This window comes from Ranitomeya variabilis, chromosome 3, assembly GCF_051348905.1.
Source record: "Ranitomeya variabilis isolate aRanVar5 chromosome 3, aRanVar5.hap1, whole genome shotgun sequence".
NCBI lineage: Eukaryota > Metazoa > Chordata > Amphibia > Anura > Dendrobatidae > Ranitomeya > Ranitomeya variabilis.
The window spans coordinates 486049647-486074051 of record NC_135234.1 but is presented as its reverse complement, the minus strand read 5'-3'; the positions used below and the strand labels follow the sequence as shown (position 1 = coordinate 486074051).

Below are 24405 nucleotides of genomic sequence, written 5' to 3'. Positions count from 1 at the left end.
CAACCACACACACGCACCAACCACACACACGCACCAACCACACACACGCACCAACCACACACACGCACCAACCACACACACGCACCAACCACACACACGCACCAACCACACACACGCACCAACCACACACACGCACCAACCACACACACGCACCAACCACACACACGCACCAACCACACACACGCACCAACCACACACACGCACCAACCACACACGCACCAACCACACACACGCACCAACCAACCACACACACGCACCAACCAACCACACACACGCACCAACCACACACACACACACCAACCACACACACACACACCAACCACACACACACACACACCAACCACACACACACACACACACCAACCACACACACACACACACACACACACCAACCACACACACACACACCAACCACACACACACACACCAACCACACACACACACACACCAACCACACACACACACACACCAACCACACACACACACACACACACCAACCACACACACACACCAACCACACACACACCAACCACACACACACCAACCACACACACACACACACCAACCACACACACACACACCAACCACACACACACACACACACCAACCACACACACACACACCAACCACACACACACACACCAACCACACACACACACACACACACACACCAACCACACACACACACACACCAACCACACACACACACACACCAACCACACACACACACACACCAACCACACACACACACACACCAACCACACACACACACACACCAACCACACACACACACACACACCAACCACACACACACACACACCAACCACACACACACACACACCAACCACACACACACACACACCAACCACACACACACACACACCAACCACACACACACACACACCAACCACACACACACACCTATACTTTTTTTCCCCTCACTGTTTTGAAAGGTAAAGTAAAAGGGAAGTATGTCCATTTAAATGGGGTCTCTGCAGCTTCTAAAGTGACCTCATTATTGGGGAATCCGTCATTTGGACAGCATTTTCAGTAGTGTCCAGCTCTGGCAGACATGGCCGGTCTCTGTATCGGATGATTGCTGGGGGCCCAGTCTGGCTGCACATAATGTGTATGAATGGCTGCCAATGGCATACATGGTTATGCTGGATCTGTCAGAGGTCCCCTGGCAGCTCTTGGTTCTGGCTCTTAGATGGAGGGAAAGGGGGAGATCCCAGGTTTCGGGGGCCTTCCCTCTGACGTCCATATGTCCTTTAATGCTATGTATTGCTGCCCTTTGTGACACACATTTTGTTTCTCGTATGTTGTGGATTTTCTTGCTGCACATTTTTTTCTGATTGCCTCAATACTTTCTGCTCCATATCACAGTTGTTCTTTCTTGGCATGGAGTTGTCTAATTAAATCATCCAGATGCCTTTGCTGAGAAACCCATACAACACTGCAAAGTGTTCTTACAACATCTTGTTGTCCGCTTCATGCTGAATAAATGATGCATATAAAATGATTTGCTTACTTTTCCCTTGAACCGTGGAAACACGAGCTACAATGGTCCCAGTCATAGCGGTCATTCATGGCCTATCTGGAAGTGATTGGGCCTGGCTTGCATCACTTGTCTTGTACTGATCTAAGTGCACTTGTACCCGGGGCACTTGGGGCATCTCGCTGGTGCTGCCCAGAGCCTAAAGCTGAATCAACAGTTCTGCTGGGTATTGGGGGAAACCGTCAACAAGCATGTGATCAAATGTGTCTATATCAGCAGAGATGAGTGTTTATAACTGATGGGGCCGCTTCTGGTGGATTAGCCTAGTGACATAGGTGAAGTATATCTGCTTTGTGCAGATATTAAGCCAGCAATTCCTGCTGAGAGGTTCAGCCATAAAGTTTGCTGTAGATTAATTACCAGGTTAGTCCTCTCTTACGTAGATTGTCACCCGTGCTGTAAACCTTGTCTTGACTGCAATGTAAAGAATGCTTAGAAGAAAAACCTGCTGGCCATGGTTCTCTGAAGAAACTTTAGGGAATGTTATGTGGTTTCTTGAAATAAAGGCAAAGCTTATTCTGGCTAGTTACTTATTTTTATTATTATTATTTTATTTTATTAAAATGTGTGTTTTTCTTTTATTAAATCTTTCAGAGGGTTCTTTCATGTGAATTATCCCCTTTAAAGAGGAGATATTAAGTGCCAACAGTGGGCTATTCGCACTTTCTTTTTAATAAATAAGATAAGTTATATGTTTGCACATTAACCAGTAGGATTTGCCATCTCCAGTCTGCTCTGGTGGATATCATCTGATTCACCAGGGAAGGCAAATGTTAAAATAAAAAGCCTAAATAGCCATAAAGTATTTGTCCAGTGATGATAACTTATCGTTCGGTTATTCCCCCACTTTTAATGTGTCGACAGTGCATATGCCTGACTGCCACTCCGTTAATTTTCTATGGGGCTGCAAGAAAATCCTGAGCACAGCACTCAGAGCATGCTGCTCCATTCTGTATGAGGGTAAGGCTAGGTTCACACTGCATTAACAGCAGCTTGTTCAACACATGCGTTAACGGGCTGCAGTTAACCCAAGTGCCAACATGACATCAGGCTAGCGCAGATAGAGCTAGCAGATTCTCTATCTGCGCTAGCGGTGAGTGACCTGGAAACGCTGCAGCCCACGTCCCAGGGTCCATCACTCAATGACGGCACTTCCCTAGCGCATGCTTATTGTGGGCGTGCGCTAGCGATAAGTCCGAAATAGAGATTAATGGCAGCGTTAACGGACTGCGTTATGCCTCGGTGTAATGCAGTCCGTCTAACGGACTGCCAGAACGCAGTATGAACCCAGCCTTACAGTGATAAGTGCCCAAGTCTGTCAATCAGTGAGAGTCCCAGCCGTTGGACCCCCACCAGTCTAGACATTATCTCCTAGCCTGTGTAGATAGATGATTATTTATCCTCACTGGACAACCTCTTTAGCTGTGGCATATTAAAAGACGACTTCAATCTGATGGCTATTCCTGAACACCCAATTTTCGTACACATGAACTCTCTGCCCCATGTGTGCCCTGGGGAGAATTGAGCAAACTGTTCTGAGATGCCTCTGAACAAACCTTGTTGGGGAACTTCATACACATCTGATGGGTTATCTGGTCCAATTGGAGCGTTTCATGTGTCGCTTCCTGTAGTTTTTTGTTGCTTTGTGACCAGTTAAATTTGATCTATACAATGCACATCAGAGAATTCATCTATTTTTCTTGTTTTCACCCTATTGTCCCGATGCTTGTTTACTTCCTACACATGTGGAAACTGGAAAGTAATAGTTTTGTTCCCGAAGATGCCTGTGTATTACTCAAGAACGTGTTCTCTTGTCCTCAGTGAATGGACAGCCTCGACCTCTTGAGTCCAGTCAGGTGAAGTATCTCCGGCGGGAGTTGATAGAATTGCGTAACAAGGTCAACCGCCTGTTGGACTGCCTAGAGCCTCCTGCCGAACCTGGGATGCCAAGCAGCATACCGGACACAGGTACTACTGATTCCTTCATGTCTGTCAGATGACCAAGTCATTGCTTAATGCTTAAGTTCTTTTGCTGATCTAATGTAACAGAAACTGTAGATGGGCGAGAAGAGAAACCTGCTGCCCCTGACTCTTCAGTCAAGCCATCTAACCAGGTTATGGCGGCCAGTATGTCTGCTTTTGATCCACTGAAGAATCCAGAGGAAATCAACAAAAATGTCATGTCTGCCTTTGGTCTAACAGAGGACCAAGTTACTGGTGGGTAAAACGTGTCATATAATGCTGTGCAAATCCTCTTCATATCGGCTTTAGCACATTAAATCTGCTTCACTTCTTGTTAGTGTGCACTTGGATTTAAAAAGTAACCGGTGTTATTGTTGTTTCATAGATCCAACAGTATGTGAAAAATTAAGAAACTTTGTAATATATCTATCAGAGAAATCTGCATCTTTCTCCTCCCAGACTGATCATTCATTCTCAATTCACTTGACGGATTCTTACATTATTCTGATTTCAGGTGCTGCTAATAGGATTCTTTGTAAGGGAAAGAGAAGCGGGGGATGGGAAGAGCTTTCCTTCTATACCCTCCTCTCCACAGAATCTTATATGAGTAGCAACTGCCATGTCCTATCCGTAATGTAATAATCTTTCTTCACTGAATACAAATTTTACCGAGGAGTTGAGAATTTCGAGAATGAAGGATTTCTCTGATAATGTAGGTTCCAAAGTTTCTTAATTCCATGCGTGCTACAATTTCTATTTCAAAAATCAAAAACGATGGATTCTCTTTAACTTTCTTGCACAGAAGAACTTGTGAGGTCTGTATGTGAAATAACTCGTATTTGAGATCCATTAGTGTAGCAGTCTGTTTAATGTTGGTGAATGGATCCTTGAAATATTCTATATTCTGCTCACTCGTATGTCTGTGCCATATGTAGTAAGATCTCAGGAGAGAAGTTGGCACAGATATTCCACTTGATCATGTCGTGAAAGAAAGTTTAACGCAGGATAAAATATATGCTCACATTAAAATTGGCATTACTTTTTATTTACATTGAAATTGTGATTCTCGTGCCTAGGCCCACCCAGTGCTCCGGTAGAGGAACGCTCCAGCACACCCGATAGTATTGCCTCTTCCTCCTCCGCTCATCCACCAGGAGTCCAGCAGCAGCCATACCCAGGAGCTCAGCAGCCAGGTCAGATTGAAGGTCAGCCTACAGATTTCATAGCACTGTACCTTTTTTCTTTAGGGCTTTACTTTTATATTTTTGTTGTAAAAAGTGCTTGGGTGATTGTACTGACTATGTCTACGGCATAAAAAGGCATTTTGCAGTATATGTGCATAGATGCCTCTATCATCTGTTGGTCTCTACTTTTGTTGAATCCAAGAGGGCACACTTGGTAGTACCTGTATTAATGGCTGACAGCTGCTGCGCTCCAGAAACAAGGCGCGTGATCCGGAGTGTACCTTCCTCCCCTTTCCATGCCTGTTGGGCTCCGGTAGCCATTTCTATCAGCAGATTATGCTGTGTTAGTAGCTGTGCTCACTTTTGATTGAATTCTTGTGCAGGGAGGATTTGCATTCATAGTAATGTTGGCTTTGCTTCTGAGCAAGAGCGTTAAAGCCAAAATAGAGCCGATAACCTAAAAATCTCTACAGAGAACAGTTCCTGGTAAATCTGTATTTCTCTGTTAAAACATGTTTTTGTGCACAGTGCATTTTATTTGTGCTTCGTAACAGGATGTTTGCATTTCTCAGGAGAGAGGTTTTTTTTTTCCAATTTAACTGAGGGGAAAAAAGCACCAAAAAAAACAAACTGATGGGAGTGCTTTTTTTTTTTAATACTCTTAGTATATTGCGATCATCATATAATATAGCACTGTGTACTTACAGTTGCTCATTTTGCCTTTCTACCCAGTTAATTCTTCTATCTGCTCCTTTGTAGAAACACGAAGTCTCTCTTCCTCGCATGAACCATCCCCTTAAACTCCTGACCCAGCTGCTCCCTTCTCCCCCTGCCATTGACGTTTGCAGTGATGACTCACGCAGGGAAAATTCATCTTCTGTTTCTTCATAGAGCTAAGAAGGATTCAACTAATCAGTTTTTAATCCCGTGATATCGTAGACCAAAGAGTAGAATTAAGTGGGTAGAATGAGCAATTGTACGAACACAGCGCTATAATAATATGATTGCAATATATTAAAGGGAACCTGTCACCTGAATTTGGCAGGACCGGTTTTGGGTCATATGGGCGGGGTTTTCGGGTGTTTGATTCACCCTTTCCTTACGCTGCCTTGCGCTGGCGTGTACTCCGGAGGACAGAGAATGAACTTCAATCCAATATTGCGGCCAGCATGCAGCCAGCGGGTAAGGAAAGGGTGAATCAAACACCCGAAAACCCCACCCATATGACCCAAAACCGGTCCCGCCAAATTCAGGTGACAGGTTCCCTTTAACAGGATAAAACTTTTGATGGGAAGAGGGCTTCTTTGAGGGTATGTGCACATGTTGCAGATTTCCTGCAGAACTGCAGCTTTTTTTTCCGCTCAGAAATTCTGCAGATCTGCAAGTGATTTACAGTACAATGCAAATCAATGGCAAAAAAAAAAAATGCTGTGCTAATGGTGCGGAAAAATCTGCACGGAAAACGCAGCAGATTAAAAAAAAAAGGACCATGTCAATTCTTTGTGCAGATCTGCAGCGTTTCTGCACCCATTCCATAATAGAAATCTGCAGGGGTAAAAAAGGAAGAAATCTGCACAAAAATCTGCAACATGTGCACATACCAAAAAAGGCGCAGATTCTGACCTGCGTTTTTCTGCCAAGAAATACAGAATCTGCACAGAAAATTCCACAGTCAAATCTGCAACTTGTGCACATAGCCTAACTGTTTAGTCCAGTTTTTATTTGCTAAATTGGATTCCTGAAGTTGTGATGCTGCAGTTCTATTCCAAAATTTGAGATGCTGGACACTGTGGATTTGTGTGTTTTTCACTAATCCAGACATCTAGTCTGTCAGCCCAGCTTTATGGCCATGGTAAACTCTAGGTGTGGTTCTGGTAGTCTTGGCCTCAGTACTAGCTTTACAGCATGGTGATTAGAAAGGTTCAGTGTTTTATGTACTGGCACATATATCTGTGAGTTTTTAACGTCAGAGCTGCCCCTTTTGAAACCCAATATTAAAGCTTTCTTTCCTCTTTTAATTTAAAGAAATGTCTGGAAAATGTTTGCAGTGAGTTTACAGATGACTCCTACACATGCAGCCCAGCTCTTGGTTTATGTCTCCATCTTAGCCGCACTAATGTTACTGATCCTCCTTGTCGCCAGCCTGTATTGGTGGGTGACATGCCATACTTTTCTGCTCTCCTCGTGTTTTCCTTTTCCTAATCCCATTTTAGCTGGCGGGGGACAGCAGCAGATTGTGTGCACGAAAGTATTTTGAAGCTTATTTCACACATTAGTTATTTCCTTTTGTAAGGAGACTTTTTGAGGATTTCATTCCAAATGCCCCCAGCAAAGTACATGTTTCCATCTCTATCATCTTCATGACTTGTTACTCTTTCTCACAAAGCTAAAAAAAATAATTACTCGTTAAAACACGAGTGCCTAATTTGAAGGAACCTCATTTTTCTCCCCCGTCTAATTTCTTCAACATTTTAGCTGTGAATCACATTCCACTTGTAAAGCTACATACATTGCTTATGTGTTTTTTAGTTTACAATAAAATTTCCTTTTGTAGGACAAATCTATCAGCAGTATCCACAACAGCCTGGGTATCCAGCAGCTCAAGGGCAACCTCAGCCGCAAGCTCAGCCCCAGCAACAGTATGGCATGCAGTATCCTGGTAAGTCGAGCCATCGTACAGCAAGAGTAGACTTTTTCATTTCCAATTTTGGCGCTTTGAAATTAATACTATTCAGTATAATTACAGCAAAACCTTATTTGTGTTTTATGTTTCAGGTTACAATCAACAAACGTCTCAAGGAGCTCAGCAGTTCCCAGGTTACAGTCAGCAATCTGCCCAGGCTCCTGCCCCTGGCTTTCAAGGCCAGCCACAGCAACTACCAGCCCAGGCCCCTCAACAGTACCCAGCCGGCTCTTACCCACCGCAAACCTACACTACACAGGCATCCCAACCTGCCAGCTATAATGTTCCGCCTGCTTCTCAGCCTGGAATGGCACCAAGCCAACCAGGGAGTTATCAGCCTAGGCCAGGATTTACCCCTACACCCGGTAGTACTGTAACTCCTCCTCCAAGTGGCCCTAACCCATATGCTCGTAACCGTCCCCCATTTGGTCAGGGGTACTCCCAACCAGGGCCTGGGTACCGATAAATGCACTATCTTTACCAAGGCAAAGGCTGCTAGATCTGTTTCCATCCCTACAGACTTCAATGTTATGCATACAATTGTAATCATGCTTCAGACAGCAGAAGGAAAGCTTTTCGCGCTTTTCAGTGTTTCTTTACTGGAGGAGAAAGACAAAATGATGATTTCTTGCTTTTGATTGTATCTGCTCTCTAGTTGAAAATTTAAAATCCCAAAAAACAAGTGTTTGGCAAACTAGTCAGCCTTGTCAGACACCTGGAAGTATACTAACTAAACCCCCCACTTTTTGGCTTGTTTTTAATGATCTGATGAGTTCTTCTGAGTGATAAACTAGGTATTATGTACACATTCTAACACTGAAATCTAATAAAATGTTCAACTCGTTTAATTTAATGAATAAATGCTGTCTCTAATGGAAGTTGTACTCTTGTTATTGGAATGGTCAGGCTCGTTAGGGAACCTGTTGTCAGATTCATGCCGCCCTAGTCATGCTCACCATGAATTGGATCATGGCTGCACAACTCCTGCCAAGTATGTTTTACTTATAAATACTGTGTTGTTTCTGAGACAAGTTTAAAAACTCAATGGTGGGTTTATATAGGACATGACCATCCCTGGGACAGCTGCTTTCCCCTCCCCCATGCTCCAGTTGATTAATAGGTAAAGCCTGTCAAACAACTGTCGAGTGCCAGGCAGTAGCTGGCATTGGAATAGTCCAGTCTCTTCATATAGTCCCTGTCTGCCTTTCTAAGTGTTTCAGAGTAAAGCGTACTTGGCATCAATTGCGAAGCCAGGCTCCGATTCATGCTGCCTGCCGGGTGGTTGTGGGAACAGTGGAGTTTATGCATGTAAATGCTTCCAAAATGGCGGTCCAGTACAGTTGATCGTATTTGGACAGTAAGTCCATGTTTACTAGTGTTGTCCAAAGTCGCAATTTCAGCAGGGCTAGAATTGGCAAGGTATTGGTGGACAGTGCCACTTCTGCTGTCACTTGTAATGCCTAGCTTTGTTGTGACACTGGCAAACTGATATGTAAGCCATGAATTTTAGCAATAGTTGTGCACCTGCCGTTGACCTTATTCACACATCAATATTTTTGGCCATTGTTTCATCAGGATCTGCAAACTAATCGCAGAACAAGATGTAATCTTTCATTTATAGTTTTTCTCTCCAAGAGCCACTACAGATTTTGGCATTTAGTGTGTGAATAAGACCTTATTCTAGAAGTGAAGCCGGTGAATTTTAATTGCGTCTAAACTGTAAAAAGAACATGAAGCTGTATAAACAAGGGGGAAAGAACCCATTTGTCTTTTCACAGTTTAAAATTGAAAATTGTATGGGCTTGTGTGACATGAAATGCTGCAGTAGAGCGAAAGTCATACTGATCTACCCTCCGCTCAAGTGCTGAGTCTCCGCTGGTATTCTGTTTGCATTGGCTACAGATGAGACCGCGACATGTCATCTGCAACCAATCACTGTAGTATATACACCAGGACAGCTGCAGACAGTTAACTGGCTGCAGACGTCACATGGGTAATACTGGCTGTGACATCTGCAACCAATGTAAACCGTATAACAATATGGAGGCTGCTGGAATGGAGGGTAAGAAACTATCATGGCAGTGCTACTGCAGCCCATTTGCAGCATTTTACATATCTTGGACAACCTGCTTAAATGATGAAAAATCAACAGTTACCCTTGAGGTTTCACCCTGTCACAGCATTCATTTTGGGCCAACTTTTACATTTCACTCCCACAATCATACATTTTTTATTTTATCTTTTTAAAAGCAGACATCACTTTGAGTTCTAACCCTCCCCCTTCCCTATGCAGCTTTGAAACAAAGCATAACTTTTTAGTTGCAAACTGACTTTTTTTTTTTTTTTTAAACAAAATTGGAGCCCTGCAGAAACTGAAATATGCAAAACCTCAAAATTTAAAGATGTGACTATTTCATACCTCCATCTTGTACCGGTCTACATGCACATATCTTGAAAGGTATCTTCAAAATGAAGTAGACGAGATCTCCACAATCTCTTAAATATTTGAGTTACAGCAATGACTAGCAACCCAATTTACGTAGACAATGGTGAGATGTGAAATTAAATAGTGCATTTTTAATAGGAAAGAGATTGGCTGAGACATCAGCCCCATTTACCAATGTAGCTACATTTAATAGTGATTGCATTATGTTCCTGCTACTTTTTGCCATAATGTAAGGAACGCAATGCAGCTGAATTCACTTACAATGTGGTCGGATCAGGCAGTGGAATCATACAATATAAGTAGTGAAAGAGCACTCCAAGAGCAATACGAATAATGGTGCACATTAAGGGGTTATTTTGAAATACATTTTTATGAAAGCTGCAGTGCAAAAGCGAAACATGTATGGTTAAAACACTAAAAAAAATAGTTAAACAAAGCAAACCTGTCGTGTCATATGTGATCCAAAATACTGCCTATCTACTGTAACAAGGGTCCGTGGCTATTGGAAAAAGTAAATCTAGAAGTTCCATTCAACATAAAGTGCAATTATGTAGTAAAGCATGTATGCACTATAGCTGATATACCAGAGTCAGACATAACCATCATATAAAATCAGAGACCCTACAGAAAGTAGGTGGTCTAAACAATATATTACAAAAGTAAGAAGACCCACACATTTTTGTAAAAATTTTAGCTTTTCGGGGGACAACATGAAAGATATGACACTTTGATACAATGTAAAGTAGTCAGTGTTCAGCTTGTACAACAGTGTAAATTTGATGTGCTCTCTAACCAAACCATTAATGTCTAAATCGCTGGCAACAAAAGTGAGTACACCAATAAGTTAAAAATGTCTGATTTCTACCAAAAGTCTATATTTTATGTGGCCACCATTATTTTCACGCACTGCCTTAACTCTCTTGTGCATGGAGTTCACTAGAGCTTCACATGTCGCCACTGGAATCTTCTTCCACTCCTCCATGAATGATAAAATCACTGAGCTGGTGGATGTTAGAGACCTTGCGGTCCTCCATATTCCGTTTGAGGATGCCTCACAGATGCTATAGGGTTTCAGTCTGGAGACATGCTTGGCCAGTCAAGCACCTTTACCATCAGTTTCTTAACCCCCTCAGTGACAGAGCCAATTTGGTACTTAATGACCAAGCCAATCTTTACATTTCTGACCACTGTCACTTTGAGGTTATAGCTCTGGAACGCTTCAACGGATCCCACTTATTGAGTGTTTTTTCGTGACATATTGTACTTCATGGCAGTCACAAAATTTCTTCGATATAACTTGCGTTTATTTATGAAAAACATGGAAATTTGGCAGAAATTTTGCAATTTTCAAACTTAATTTTTGTACCCTTAAATCAGAGAGTGGTGTCACACAAAATAGTTAATAAGTAACATTTCCCTCATGTCTGCTTAACATCAGCACAATTTTGGAAACATAATTGTTCTTTGTTAGGATGTTATAATAAAAGTTGTCCAGCGATTTCTCATTTTTCCAACAAAATTTACAAAACCATTTTTTTTTTTTCTTTTTTTTTTTTTTTAGGGACCACCTCACATTTGAAGTGAGTTTGGGGGGTCAATATAACAGAAAATACCCAAAAGTGACACCATTCTAAAAACTGCACCCCTCAAGGTGCACAAAACCACATTCAAGAAGTTTATTAAGCCTTCAGGTGCTTCACGAGAACTAAAGCAATGTGGAAGGAAAGAAAAAGGAACATTTTTACTTTTTTCGCAAAAAATTTACTTTGGAAACAATTTTTTTTATGTTCACAAGGGTATCAGGTGGAAATGGACCAACAAAATTTGTTGGTCCATTTTCTCCTGATACCCTTGTGAACATAAAAAAAAATATCAGGAGAAAATGGACCAACAAATTTTGTTGTGCAATTTCTCCTGAGCACGCCGATACCCTGTACGTGGGGAAAAGCCACTGTTTGGGCGCATGGCAGGGCTCAGAAGGAAGGGCAATACATTTGACTTTTTGAACTCAAAATTGGCTGGAATAAATGGCGGGTGCCATGTCGCATTTGGAGACCCCCTGCTGTACTTAAACAGTGGAACCCCCCAATTCTAACTTCAACGCTAAACCCTACACACACAATCCCAACCATAACCCTAACAACCACCCTTACCCTAATTCCAACCCTAACCACAAACTTAACCCTAACACACCCCTAACCGTAATCCCAACCATAACCACAACTCTAACTTTAGCCCAACCCTAACCCTAGCCCCAACTGTAACTTTAGCCCAACTCTAACCCTAATGGAAAAATGGAAATAAATACAATTTTAAATTTTTTTTTTTTTAATTTTTCCTTGACTTTGATCACTGTGATAGGATCTATCACAGTGATCAAAATGAACCAATAGGAAAAATTTCCTATTGTTGCCGGGTGCCACAGATCTCGGCGGGTGCACTGCGCACGGGCCCACCATTTCCTTCCAGGAAGAAGACGCCAGGGGACTTTGTGGGGGGTTGCAGGGACACCAGAGGTACTGTGAAGGTGATCGTGGGACCCCATTTCTCTCTCCTCTGATGTGCGATCACATCAGAGGAGAGCGAAAAGAAATGGGAAATTAGACTTTTTTTTTTGCGGTCGCCTTTATTCCATTAATGATGGCGATCGCAACACCAGGGTCTGTAAACACTGTCCCGAGTCATGTTCTCTGGAGTCTGTTACCCCCCAGTAGCCGAGATCCCGCAAAAATTCCGACTCTGGGGGGCGCTATACACTTATCGCTCTGCGCCGTTAAAAAGTGGTAAGGCATAAGTACCCTTAACTGCCGCCGATTAAAAGGCATATCGGTGGTCATTAATGGGTTAAGCAAGGCAGTGGTCGTCTTGGAGGTGGGTTTGGGGATCGTTATGTTGCCCTGGTGCCCAGTGAAAAAACGCATCCTGCAGACAACTTTGCAGGATTCGTTTTTTCTCCTAAACGACGCATTGCGACGTCCGCCGAAAAACGCTAGTGTGAAAGTATCCTTAGTTAAAATGCCTAAATTGTGCCCAATTAGCCATTTTCCCTCCCCAGTGTTATATGACTCATTAGTGTTACAAGGTTGGAGGTGCAATTGGGGAGCAGGTGAGTTACATTTGGTGTTATCACTCTCACACTGGTCGTTCTGAGGATCAGAAAAAGAAAAGACTTGGTGCTGTACATAAATATGGCCTAAACTATAAAAAGGTTGCCAACACCCTGAAACTGAGCTGCAGCATGATGACTAAGACCATACAGCAGTTTAACAAGACGGGTTCCACTGAAAGCAGGCCTCGCCATGGTTGACCAAAGAAGTTGAGGGCTCATGCTCGGCGTCATATCCAGAGATTGTCTTTTCAGTATAGACGTATGAGTGTTGCCAGCATTGCTGCAGAGGTTACAAGGGTGCGGGTTCCACCTGTCTGTGCTCCGACCATATGCTGCACATTGCATCAAATTGGTCTACGTGCACCAGAAAGCCCACAAACAGTATACTGATGACAGACTACGGACATTCATTACTGTAACCATGTCCTGTGGTCTGATGAGACCATCATAAACTTATTTGGTTCAGATGGTGTCAAGCATGTGTGGTGATAATCAGGTCAGGAGTAGAAAAGCAAGTTTGTCTTGTCTTCAGTCAAGTATTGTGCTGGGAGTGTCATGATTTGGTGCTGCACGGGTGCTGCTGGCTGTGGGGGGCTACAGTTCATTGAGGGAAGGATGAATGCCAACATAAACTGTCAGCTATTGAAGCAGAAAACCAAAGAAACACGACATGGATTATAGCACAAACGGGGGAGGGACACCAATAAAATGCCTTTATTAGAGGTGAATGGCAACAATTTGATACAGTGCGCAAAGTGCCCGCACAATTACATAGTAAAATAAAAGAAATAAAAATGAATGACACTTATGCACAACTTATGATTAATATATATGAATCTGGGACCACAGAAAAGTTATACACTGTGTGCAGAATTGTTAGGCAAGTTGTATTTTGATCACATTATACCTTTTATACATGTTGTCCTAGTCCAAGCTGTTCAGGCTTGTGAGCCAACTACCAATTAAGTAAATCATGTGATGTGCATCTCTGTAATGAGGAGGGGTGTTGTCTAATTACATCAAAACCCTATATAAGGTGTGCTTAATTATTAGGCAACTTCCTTTCCTTTGGCAAAATGGGTCAGAAGAGAGATTTGACGGGCTCTGAAAAGTCCAAAATTGTGAGATGTCTTGCAGAGAGATGCAGCAGGCTTGAAATTGCCAAACTTTTGAAGCGTGATCTCTGAACAATCAAACGTTTCATGGCAATTAGCGTACAGGGTCGCAAGAAGCGTGTTGGGCAAAAATGGCGCAAAATAACTACCCATGAATTGAGGAACATCAAGCGTCAAGATACCATTTGCGGATAATAAGATATCAGGTGCACTACTATAACCAGAATATGAAATATCAAGATACCATTTGCCACCAGTTTTGCCATATTTCAGAGCTGCAACCTTACTGGAGTATCAAAAAGCACAAGGTGTGCGATACTCAGGGACATGGCCAAGGTAAGGAAGGCTGAAAAACAACCACCTTTGAACAAGAAACATAAGATAAAACGTCAAGACTGGGCCAAGAAATATCTTAACACTGACTTTTCAAAGGTTTTATGGACTGATGAAATGAGAGTGACTCTTGATGGGCCAGAGGCTGGATCAGTAAAGGGCAGAGAGCTCCACTCCGACTCAGGCGCCAGCAAGGTGGAGGTGGGGTACTGGTATGGGCTGGTATCATCAAAGATGAACTTGTGGGACCTTTTGGGTTGAGGATGGAGTGAAGCTCAACTCCCAGACCTACTGCCAGTTTATGGAAGACAAGTTCTTCAAGCAGTGGTACAGGAAGAAGTTGGTATCGTTCAAGAAAAACATGATTTTCATGCAGGACAATGCTCCATCACATGCCTCCAACTACTCCACAGCGTGGCTGGCCAGTAAAGGTCTAAAAAAAGAAAAAATAATGACATGGCCCCCTTGTTCACCTGATCTGAACCCCATAGAGAACCTGTGGTCCCTCATAAAATGTGAGATCTACAGGGAGGGAAAACAGTCCACCTCTCGGAACAGTGTCTGGGAGGCTGTGGTGGCTGCTGCACGCAATGTTGATCGTAAACAGATCAAGCAACTGACAGAATCTATGGATGGAAGGCTGTTGAGTGTCATCATAAAGAAAGGTGGCTATATTGGTCACTCATTTTTGGGGGTTTTATTTTTGCATGTCAGAAATGTGTATTTCTAAATTTTGTGCAGTTATATTGGTTTACGTGGTGAAAATAAACAAGTGAGATGGGAATATATTTGGTTTTTATTAAGTTGCCTAATAATTCTGCACAGTAATAGTAACCTGCACAAACAGATATTCTCCTAAGATAGCCAAATCTAAAAAAAAACCACTCCAACTTCCAAAAATATTAAGCTTTGATATTTATGAGTCTTTTGGGTTGATTGAGAACATAGTTGTTGATCAATAATAAAAATAATCCTCTAAAATACAACTTGCCAATAATTCTGCACACAGTGTAAAAAGAGGCAAGATTAGAAGTATAGAGGAAAAATATGCCCAAAATGGGTAAACCCAACTATAAGGGTATGTTTCCATGGTTCAGATATGCAGCGCTTTGGACGCAGCAGATACCCGCTCCGTCCAAAGCGCTGCTGTCTTTTGTACGCACGGTGATTCCGCATGTGTTCATTGAACACATGCGGAATCACCGCATCCTATACATAGACTGTAATTTATCTTGCGGAGACTGAGCGTCTCCGCAAGACAAGTAGACATGCTGCGGTCTATAAAGACGCGCTGCATGTCCGATTACACAGGTCTGCCACCTGTGTATTTGAACGCATAGTGGAGATGGGATTTCATAAAATCCCCTCCACTGTGCTGTAACATCTTGATGCTGCAGATTGAATGCTGCGGCTGTACGCAGCGTCCAATCCACAGCGTTTCCTGCCCGTGGAAACATACCCTTATACAATAGAATAAAAATACAATGAAAATATGTGGGTTTGAAACCGATGATAAATAATGACAAAAACATCCATGAAAAAATAGTCATGGAAAAGGACACACAGGGCACATATATTGAAGTTTGTAGAAAACAATATACCATAAATCAGATTAGAAGTAAAAACAAAGATGTGCACAATATGGTCTACATATAGGCCAATCAAAACAATGAATACTGCTGCTCCATAAAGCTATCCATATCACATGGAAAACTGTAGTAATGCAAAAAGGATCATAACACAAACATGTTAATCTCCTGATATAAGTAGTAAGGTGACCATGTAAAGAGGATATGAAGCCCATATGATATATAAACATATAACAAAGCAAAAAAGGATGGGGATAGTATGAATGGCACGTATAAATATTACCTGGTGGTGGTGTAGTGGTTGTCGCAGTGCGGCGCACACCCCAATGCGCGTTTAGGAACAGCGTCCATCAGGGGGTGATACGCTCAATATGAACAATATGCACTATGCATTATGGTTTCTTGGTGCACAACAGAGAACTGAGAGAGCACAATACCTATATAAAAGTACATATCCTTCAGTACCCTCTTCATGACTATTCTATAGGTGCTCCGCCTCCATTCCTAGTGTCCATTTTCTTAAATGTACTTTTTTGAAGCAGTTACCTGACCAACCAGCGCCTTATTATAACACACTAGGCCCAGTCATCTACCTGCCTCAGTGTGTTAACGGTGTACTAACTATATTTATATTTAATTAATCAAATTGTGAGACATTGTGGCACTACTCCACATGTATATGTGTTGTGTTGTCCATTTTTTGGGGATATTTTTAACATGTAGATTAAAAGTTAGATTTTATTACCACTGTACCCTGGCTGCAACTCCTCTGTATTCGGGTACATTTGATATAGGGTTTATCACTATTGCTATATAAACTTTGTAGTTTGTAACAGGAAAAATATATCTTTGTCCCATGTTAGCCGGGAGATAGACAAATATTCAAAATACAGAGTGCCCAGTGGTTCAGTTAGACATTAAAGGCCCATCTAGATGGCAGTACACTGCAGGTAATCCATATTTTCTAGCACAGATGTGTTAATAGAGAGCAAATCAGTGACTGATCTTCAGAAATAGAGCTTGTGCGGTATCAATCTTCTTACCCCAAAAGTAAACCAACTAACCAGTAAAATACACATGATAATCTGCAGGATCTTTCAACCATTCTCTTATGCCACAGAAATTCCTATGGTTTTGAGTTGTAATGACCCAGTAAAGGTCATTGTTTGTAGTAGATATGGTAACCTAGGTTCACTATAAGTGGGTGGAACTCTTTATACAAGAAAGAAGTAAAGTCAGAGAGAAGCTGCTGTACGGAAGTCCAAACCAGAAGGTTTTCTTGACTTGCTACATTCTCCACATTTTTTTTAAATTTTCTTTGAACATTGTGACCATTTATTTGCACATTTTGCCTTTATGAAAGCAAAAAAAACATCAAAAAGACAGAAAATCATTTTGCATCTGTGTCCTGATACATTCATGATATTCACAAAAACGTTGGTTTGTGTTTTGTGGAAACATTTGATACATATCTGAGGAGTCACACGATGTCCTACTTGGCAGTAACACAAAATACAGGAACAGTGTTTAAAAAAAAGATCAATATCTTTATTGTAGAGTTCATATATTGCTCTCTTCTGCTACAAAACCAGGTTGCATTTGGAAATAAAGCTATATTGTATATACTGTACATTCTGTAAAAAGTTAATTACAAATCTATTTATAAATCACATGCTTATGTTAATTTTAAAATATCTGCAGCCATGAAAGTAAAATGTAATCTTGCACCAAAGACTGAACATATGTAAGTACCTGCCTTGTTTGTATCTTCCATCTATCCATCTAATGTCACAACGCTGCGACAGAAACCAGGAGGAAATGTCTAATCGCAAGCAGATCTAACAGGCTGGCCGAGAATTAGATACAGATACGGCCTTTCTATATGATCATGCCGCGATGGGATTTCTGTGTGTTCTATATGATACATTTAGTCAGTTCCTATAATAAGCAGGAAACACTTTTACCATTATGTGATAAAAAGGTTGTATGTGTTGAAATAAATAAAAACATTGGCGTTGATGACACTAGATGAAGATTAACATGGAGCGAAACATTAAAATTTTTCTCTTTAAAGAATGTAGTTGGATAAAAATTTGCTTCAAAATATTTCTTACAACATTGTGATAAATAACATAGACACTGCTTTTCTCAAAAGACCAGAAACAGGGAGCCAGCTTCCCGAGTTTTTCTCCTATGAAGACAATATCCTTATTTGTATAATTTGATAAATATGGAAGCAGTCTGTTAACTCTGTAACATGTAGAATTATTTATTAATACATATCTTACATTAGTAGAACCAATTAGGTAATGAGAGTAGATTGAAGCTAGCGCATTGTCTATAGAACGGATGGATGTTGTTGTTGCAGGCAAGTCCATGATTTCATTGTGTTATTACCATTCTTCTTACCACTTCCCAGGTATTGATATTCCACATTCATACCAGTGAACATAGCTAATGTGCGTCTGGCCACCGATCTCTCCAAATTCCACTGGCTGCTGGCGGACAGATCTATAAAATCCTGCGCAAATATCACATAACAAAATGTGAATTACTAAAAGAAATGTAATTATGTTTCTTAAATGTATTCACTCATATATACTGATACACGTGGGTCATATTAAAATCAATGTGCCATCAATAAACATAATGCCATGGTGAATAAATATGGACTATATGTTTTATTTCTAATTCTTAGTACATCTTATTACCACATTTTTCTCTTGGGTCCAAAAGGAGATACGGTAAATGGGTTTAGTGTCCATCTGAATAAGGTTGACTTGTCGAAGCAAGTGGGCTTACACAATGTGATCAACATGACACATTTATAGATGTAGTAAATATGCTAGTTTTTCAGTGTAAAATATTCCATGTATACACTGTGAGTATCTTGCTCTTGCATAGTCCTGCTTGCACTGTGCTGTTTGTTTGTGCATTGCAGTCATAGCAGATTTGTTCCTGCACATTATAGGTGACTCATTTTGTCATCCTTTCTCTTTTAATTTGCGTCAATCAGCCATAACATGGAAACTACCTGAATAATTTCGGTAGGTTAAAGCTTTGCACTAAATAACTTTAACTCAACAAGGCATAGACTCCACAAGACTACCAAAAGTGTTTCTAGGTATATTGCAACATAACATTAGCTGCAGATTGTTAATGTAAAAAAACCCAGAATGGAGTCGTGCTTTATTTCAGTGCTGGAATGATGCCACTAATGTAAGTTCCCTGACACTAGTAATATACTTACCAGCCGCCGGCTTCTCTTCCCCGCATCACTCCAGTGCCTGTCCACCATCATGTGATCTCAACTTCTGACTGACCGGAAGTCAACGGTAACAGTCACAATCTCTCAGTGTAAGTCTATGAATAACGAGTTCTGGTTCTCAAAGATTTACATTGATAAGTAACCCTTGGCTTGCACAGCTAGCACTGGAGTGATCTGGCAGGTCACAAAGTGTAGAAGACAACCGGAGCGGCACCAATAACAGCTGAAAACGGCGACTGGTAAGTAGAAGACTAGAGGGAGGGAACTTACATTAGTGACACCACTCCAGCAGTGAAATAGGAAAACACAGCAGAGGTGCCATGTTCCTTAAACTATTGCTGAACAATGTTTTCAGTGTGGCAACACTAATTACACTAGAAAGAAAATACTTCCTTTAGGGAATACAGCAGCCACAAGAGGGTGTACTTGGTTTGCAGCAATGTTTATCACGTCAAAGTAACATCCACATGAAGGCCAGGATACAAAGTCTCCTGACAGAATCTTACCCAGACATTGCATTGCCTCCGCTAACTTGCATATTTACCACTGAATTTTTGCTCTATTTGTACTTTAAAGGGAATCTGTCACCCCCTGGGACATATATGACCTACTAATATGGGAATACGGGTAATAGACATGCTACACTAGTCCTACCTGTATGCCTCATATTAATGGTCTTTAATGTTAATGATTTCTTCCAGGCTCCGGGTTGTGCAATGTCTGGAAGAAATCCATGCCCTATGTCCTCATTACAATACTACCCGCCTCCCTAGCATGTCAGTTACGGTTCTGGAATCCTTCGCCTGCACCCTGCACTCACTCAGAAATACATAGCTCATCCTCCCTTCTATGGGTGCTGCACAAAAGGGAGGATGAGGTATGTATTTCTGAGGGAGTGCAGGGTGCAGGCGAAAGATTCCCGGACCATAACTGACGTGCATGGGAGGGGGTAGTATTACAATAAAGACAGGAGGCAGGGATTTCTTCCAGGCACCGCATGCCCCGGAGCCAAGAAGAAATCATTAACATAAAGACAGAATATGAGCCCTGGTCCAAGCAGTCTTTCCAAAGACAGCCAGGCCAGCGGACGAGAGCACCCCCTACCCCCGTGTCTCCACACCAGCATTTATGCATCTTTTCCTTCTTCTACTTCATTCTTCAAAGCTGAGTAATTACATCAACAAAGTCTAGCTAAACTGTAATGTGGTTATACTGTACATCATCTGTCAGTCAAAGGGTTTGGAACAGGGAGAAGCCACCAGGTCCGCATAGTCCATAGATGGCGTTTCTAGATAGGTGTAATAAAATACATGGATGCAGCCAGTGTCTCATTCATGCTGGTCACAGTTTAGGCAGCAAGAATCTCATGACATGAAAATATTGTCACATTAGTGGAAACATCTTGATTAACATGTCCCTTTTGTTACATTATTTTCAGGAGTACCATCATTTCTGTCCAGGCCATTTTCAGGAGTTTTATTTTTTTTTTAAATTCTGTGGAAGCATGGTTGAAAAGCAATGTCTGATTTTCATTTGTTCATTTTGATAAATTTTTTTATTTATTATTACTTTTGTCAGATTCAAGTTATTTCTGTGACCATTGTGGGTTTTTCCTGTCATTAAACGAGGGGTACCAACAATTTAATTTTGACCACGCGTGTATGCACGGTACCATAGAATAACATTGGTCCGAGTATGATCTGATGTTTTGTTGGATCTCACATGAACAAAAAATATGGTCAATCAAGTGCATGAGCCCTTACAGTGATTCATGACATGCAACTTATTTAAAAAGTCACGAAATTGGCATAAATGTATTCCAGTCCACACCTGGAGTAATTATATATACTCGAGTTATTTTGGCTAAATTTTTGTGAAATGTGTAACTTTTTGAGCTAAAAATTTTAAAATGGATCGAAGAAAAAAAAAAGATTTTTTTTTATAATTTTTATGTAAAAGTCATAACTGGCCATTTTGAAAAATTTGGCTCAAAAAACTGCACTGGAAATCATAACACTAGAAAAATAAGTAAGATAAAAAATGCAAATGATAAATCAGGGCCATGGTTGTTTGTAGATTCAGTTAATGTCAGAATAAAACAAAACATAACTAATGTTTTTGTGCAACAAGCTCTACGAGTGAATGGCCATAACGACTAGGGATTATTTGGAACTGGTTGCGATAACAGAGACAGGGTTCAAGGATGATAATGTTAGCGTAACATCTGGAGTAAGAATAATAGAAATTTTCCTGAAAAAGAGGATAATTGAGCGCCTAAAAAAACAAGTTATTGAATGCTACATAGCATGTCAAACTAAGAGAAAATCATGTTAAAACAGTTTAGTTGATTTCCATGACTATGTTACAAAAGTGTTGGATGAAGATGGTGCTATGGCAATGGCCTGTCTAGATTTCCAAAAACCTTTGATGCAGTTCCACATAAAGAGACCATACATACAACAGTATAACTTGGACTCAATGCTTTGATAGTTCAGTGGATTTACAGTTGGGTAACAAGATAGATATGGGAGTGTTACTTTTATTGTGCAGTCTGAAGAGAGACTGGTTACCAGTAGTGGGCTACACGGTTCTATTCTGGACTCTGTTCTTTTGTAATAGGTCTGTAAGTGACATAACAGATGGTTTGGTCAGTGAGGTATTCCTATTTGCCAATGACATGATAATTGTGTCTTAAGGTCACGATTCCTGGGGTAACATGGAAAATTATTTTAGCTTTAATGGAAAAATGGTCATTATGTATTGTATTGCACTGGAGGAGAAAGATCCCTCTGTGTATTAGCAGTTCTGTGCTAGCCAAGACTTTAAAAGAGAAGGATTTACGGGAAAAACAGGCAGTAGGAAAAGTAAGTTGGATACTTGGCTGCACAGCTAAAGGAATAACTAGCAGAATGAAGAAGATTTTGATCCTACTGTATAGAGATCTAGAGAGACCATATCTGGAGTTCGTCTTAGTTAAGAATGGAGCCATTGATGCAAGTGGAACTGGACTAGCAAGACAGTACATTGTACGACGTGGGCTAGTAAAACTGAATATGCAGGACGATACCTTGAATCAGCAGAGATAAGTGTGCAGACAGCTACCTTGATGCAGCTGGGTTCAGTGTTTGGACAGCACCTTGAAAAGCAGAATCAAGTTTGTAGATAGGCACCTTAATTCAGCAAAGCGGAGTGTGGTGTGGACAGCATCTTGAGACAGCAGAAACAAGAGTGCTGGCAGGTACCTCGAATCAGCAGAGATAAGTGTGCTGACAGATCCTTGAATTAGCAAAGATAAGTTTTTTGACAGGTACCTTGATGCTACAGAGTTGAGGGTACGGACAACACCTTACAATAGCAGATTCAATTAGGCTGGCAGATACCTTGATGAAGGAGAGCTGAGGGTACAGACAGCATCTTTGAATAGCAAAGAAGGTAGGCTGGCAGGCATCTTGATGCAGCAGAATGGATGGTGCAGACAGCGTCAGGAACAACAGAGCTGAGTTGCTAGTAAGCACGCAGAAGCAACTGAGTAGGTAATCAGGCACCTGGCTGTTGAAGTGTCAAGTGGGTAGTGTTACTAGAATTCTGGAAAGCACATGGTAGCTGCGTGTCTTACTACCATAGTAACCTGGCACAGACTAGCGCACATGTAGCCCATCATACAGGAAGGAGAAAGCAAAGACTGGTGCTGGAACTGGGACAACACCATAACTTTTTTAATAGATGTGACCATATGATGTGAGAGAAATTGTATAATATTTTGGTGTGTCATATAAATTACTGTGTAATTTTCATATTTTCAAATTCTATATTTATCTATCTACTTGGGTTATATACAGTGGCATGTATTAATCATGGCGGTGGATCAATCATGCTTTGGGGTTGTGTTGCAGCCAATGTCATGGGGAATATTTCACAGGTAGAGGCAAAAATGAATTCAATTAAATTTCAACCAATTATTGATGATATCATAAAATAAAAAGGAAATGTGTCATCTTTAACTTTAGGCCTTTTAGAGATTACTTAAACTTCAACTTGCTTAACTGTTCACAATAACAGTCATTTTGACCAGGAGTGCCCAAACTTTTACATGCCACTTTATGTATGTGTGTGCATATACAGTTAGGTCCATATATATTTGGACAGACACAACATTTTTCTAATTTTGGTTATAGACATTACCACAATGAATTTTATACAAAACCATTCAGATGCAGTTGAAGTTCAGACTTTCAGCTTTCATTTGAGGCTATCCGCATTAAAATTGGATGAAAGGTTTAGGAGTTTCAGCTCCTTAACATATGCCACCCTGTTTTTAAAGGGACCAAAAGTAATTGGACAATTGACTCCAAGGCTATTTCATGGACAGGTGTGGGCAATCCCTTTGTTATGTCATTCTCAATTAAGCAGATAAAAGGCCTGGAGATGATTTTGAGGTGTGGTGCTTGCATTTGGAAGGTTTTGCTGTGAAGTAAACATGCAGTCAAAGGAGCTCTCCATGCAGGTGAAACAAGCCATCCTTAAGCTGCGAAAACAGAAAAAACCCATCCGAGAAATTGCTACAATATTACCAAAATCTACAGTTTGGTACATCCTGAGAAAGAAAGAAAGCACTGGTGAACTCATCAATGCAAAAAGACCTGAGCGCCCACGGAAGACAACAGTGGTGGATGATCGCAGAATAATCTCCATGGTGAAGAGAAACCACTTCACAACAGCCAACCAATTGAACAACACTCTCCAGGAGGTAGGCGTATCAATATCCAAATCTACCATAAAGAGAAGACTGCATGAAAGTAAATACAGAGGGTTCACTGCATGGTGCAAGTCACTCATAAGCATCAAGAATAAAATGGCTAGAATGGACTATGCTAAAAAAACATCTAAAAAAGCCAGAACAGTTCTGGAAGAACATTCTTTGGACAAATGAAACCAAGATCAACCTCTACCAGAATGATGGAAAGAGAAAAGCATGGCAAAGGTGTGGTACAGCTCATGATCTAAAGCATACCACATCATCTGTAAAACACGGCGGAGGCAGTGTGATGGCTTGGGCATGCATGGCTGCCAGTGGCACTGGGTCACTAGTGTTTATTGATGATGTGACACAGGACAGAAGCAGCCAAATTAATTCTGAAGTATTCAGAGACATACGGTG

The 24405-nt window shown here is 41.2% G+C and overlaps 2 protein-coding genes across 21 annotated transcripts in view; one reads left to right on the top strand and one right to left on the bottom strand.

The window, feature by feature from the left end:
• TFG (trafficking from ER to golgi regulator) overlaps positions 1–8265 on the top strand; it is a 40067-nt gene extending 31802 nt beyond the window's left edge. The window contains exons 4-8 of one of the 2 annotated variants that reach the window (XM_077296762.1): positions 3380–3526; positions 3608–3775; positions 4597–4713; positions 7259–7363; positions 7480–8265. In XM_077296762.1, the coding sequence (XP_077152877.1) occupies positions 3380–3526; positions 3608–3775; positions 4597–4713; positions 7259–7363; positions 7480–7853 (911 nt within the window). In that variant the 3' untranslated portion in view covers positions 7854–8265. Of the gene's footprint in view, positions 1–3379; positions 3527–3607; positions 3776–4596; positions 4726–7258; positions 7364–7479 lie in introns of both variants that reach the window. The other variant, XM_077296761.1, reaches the window with a different exon arrangement.
• Positions 8266–17505: 9240 nt separating this feature from the next.
• ABI3BP (ABI family member 3 binding protein) overlaps positions 17506–24405 on the bottom strand; it is a 674363-nt gene continuing 667463 nt past the window's right edge. For all 19 annotated transcript variants that reach the window (XM_077296740.1, XM_077296741.1, XM_077296745.1 and 16 more), the window contains one exon: positions 17506–18500. In XM_077296740.1, coding sequence (XP_077152855.1) covers positions 18385–18500 — 116 coding nt within the window. In that variant the 3' untranslated portion in view covers positions 17506–18384. The remainder of the gene's footprint in view (positions 18501–24405) is intronic.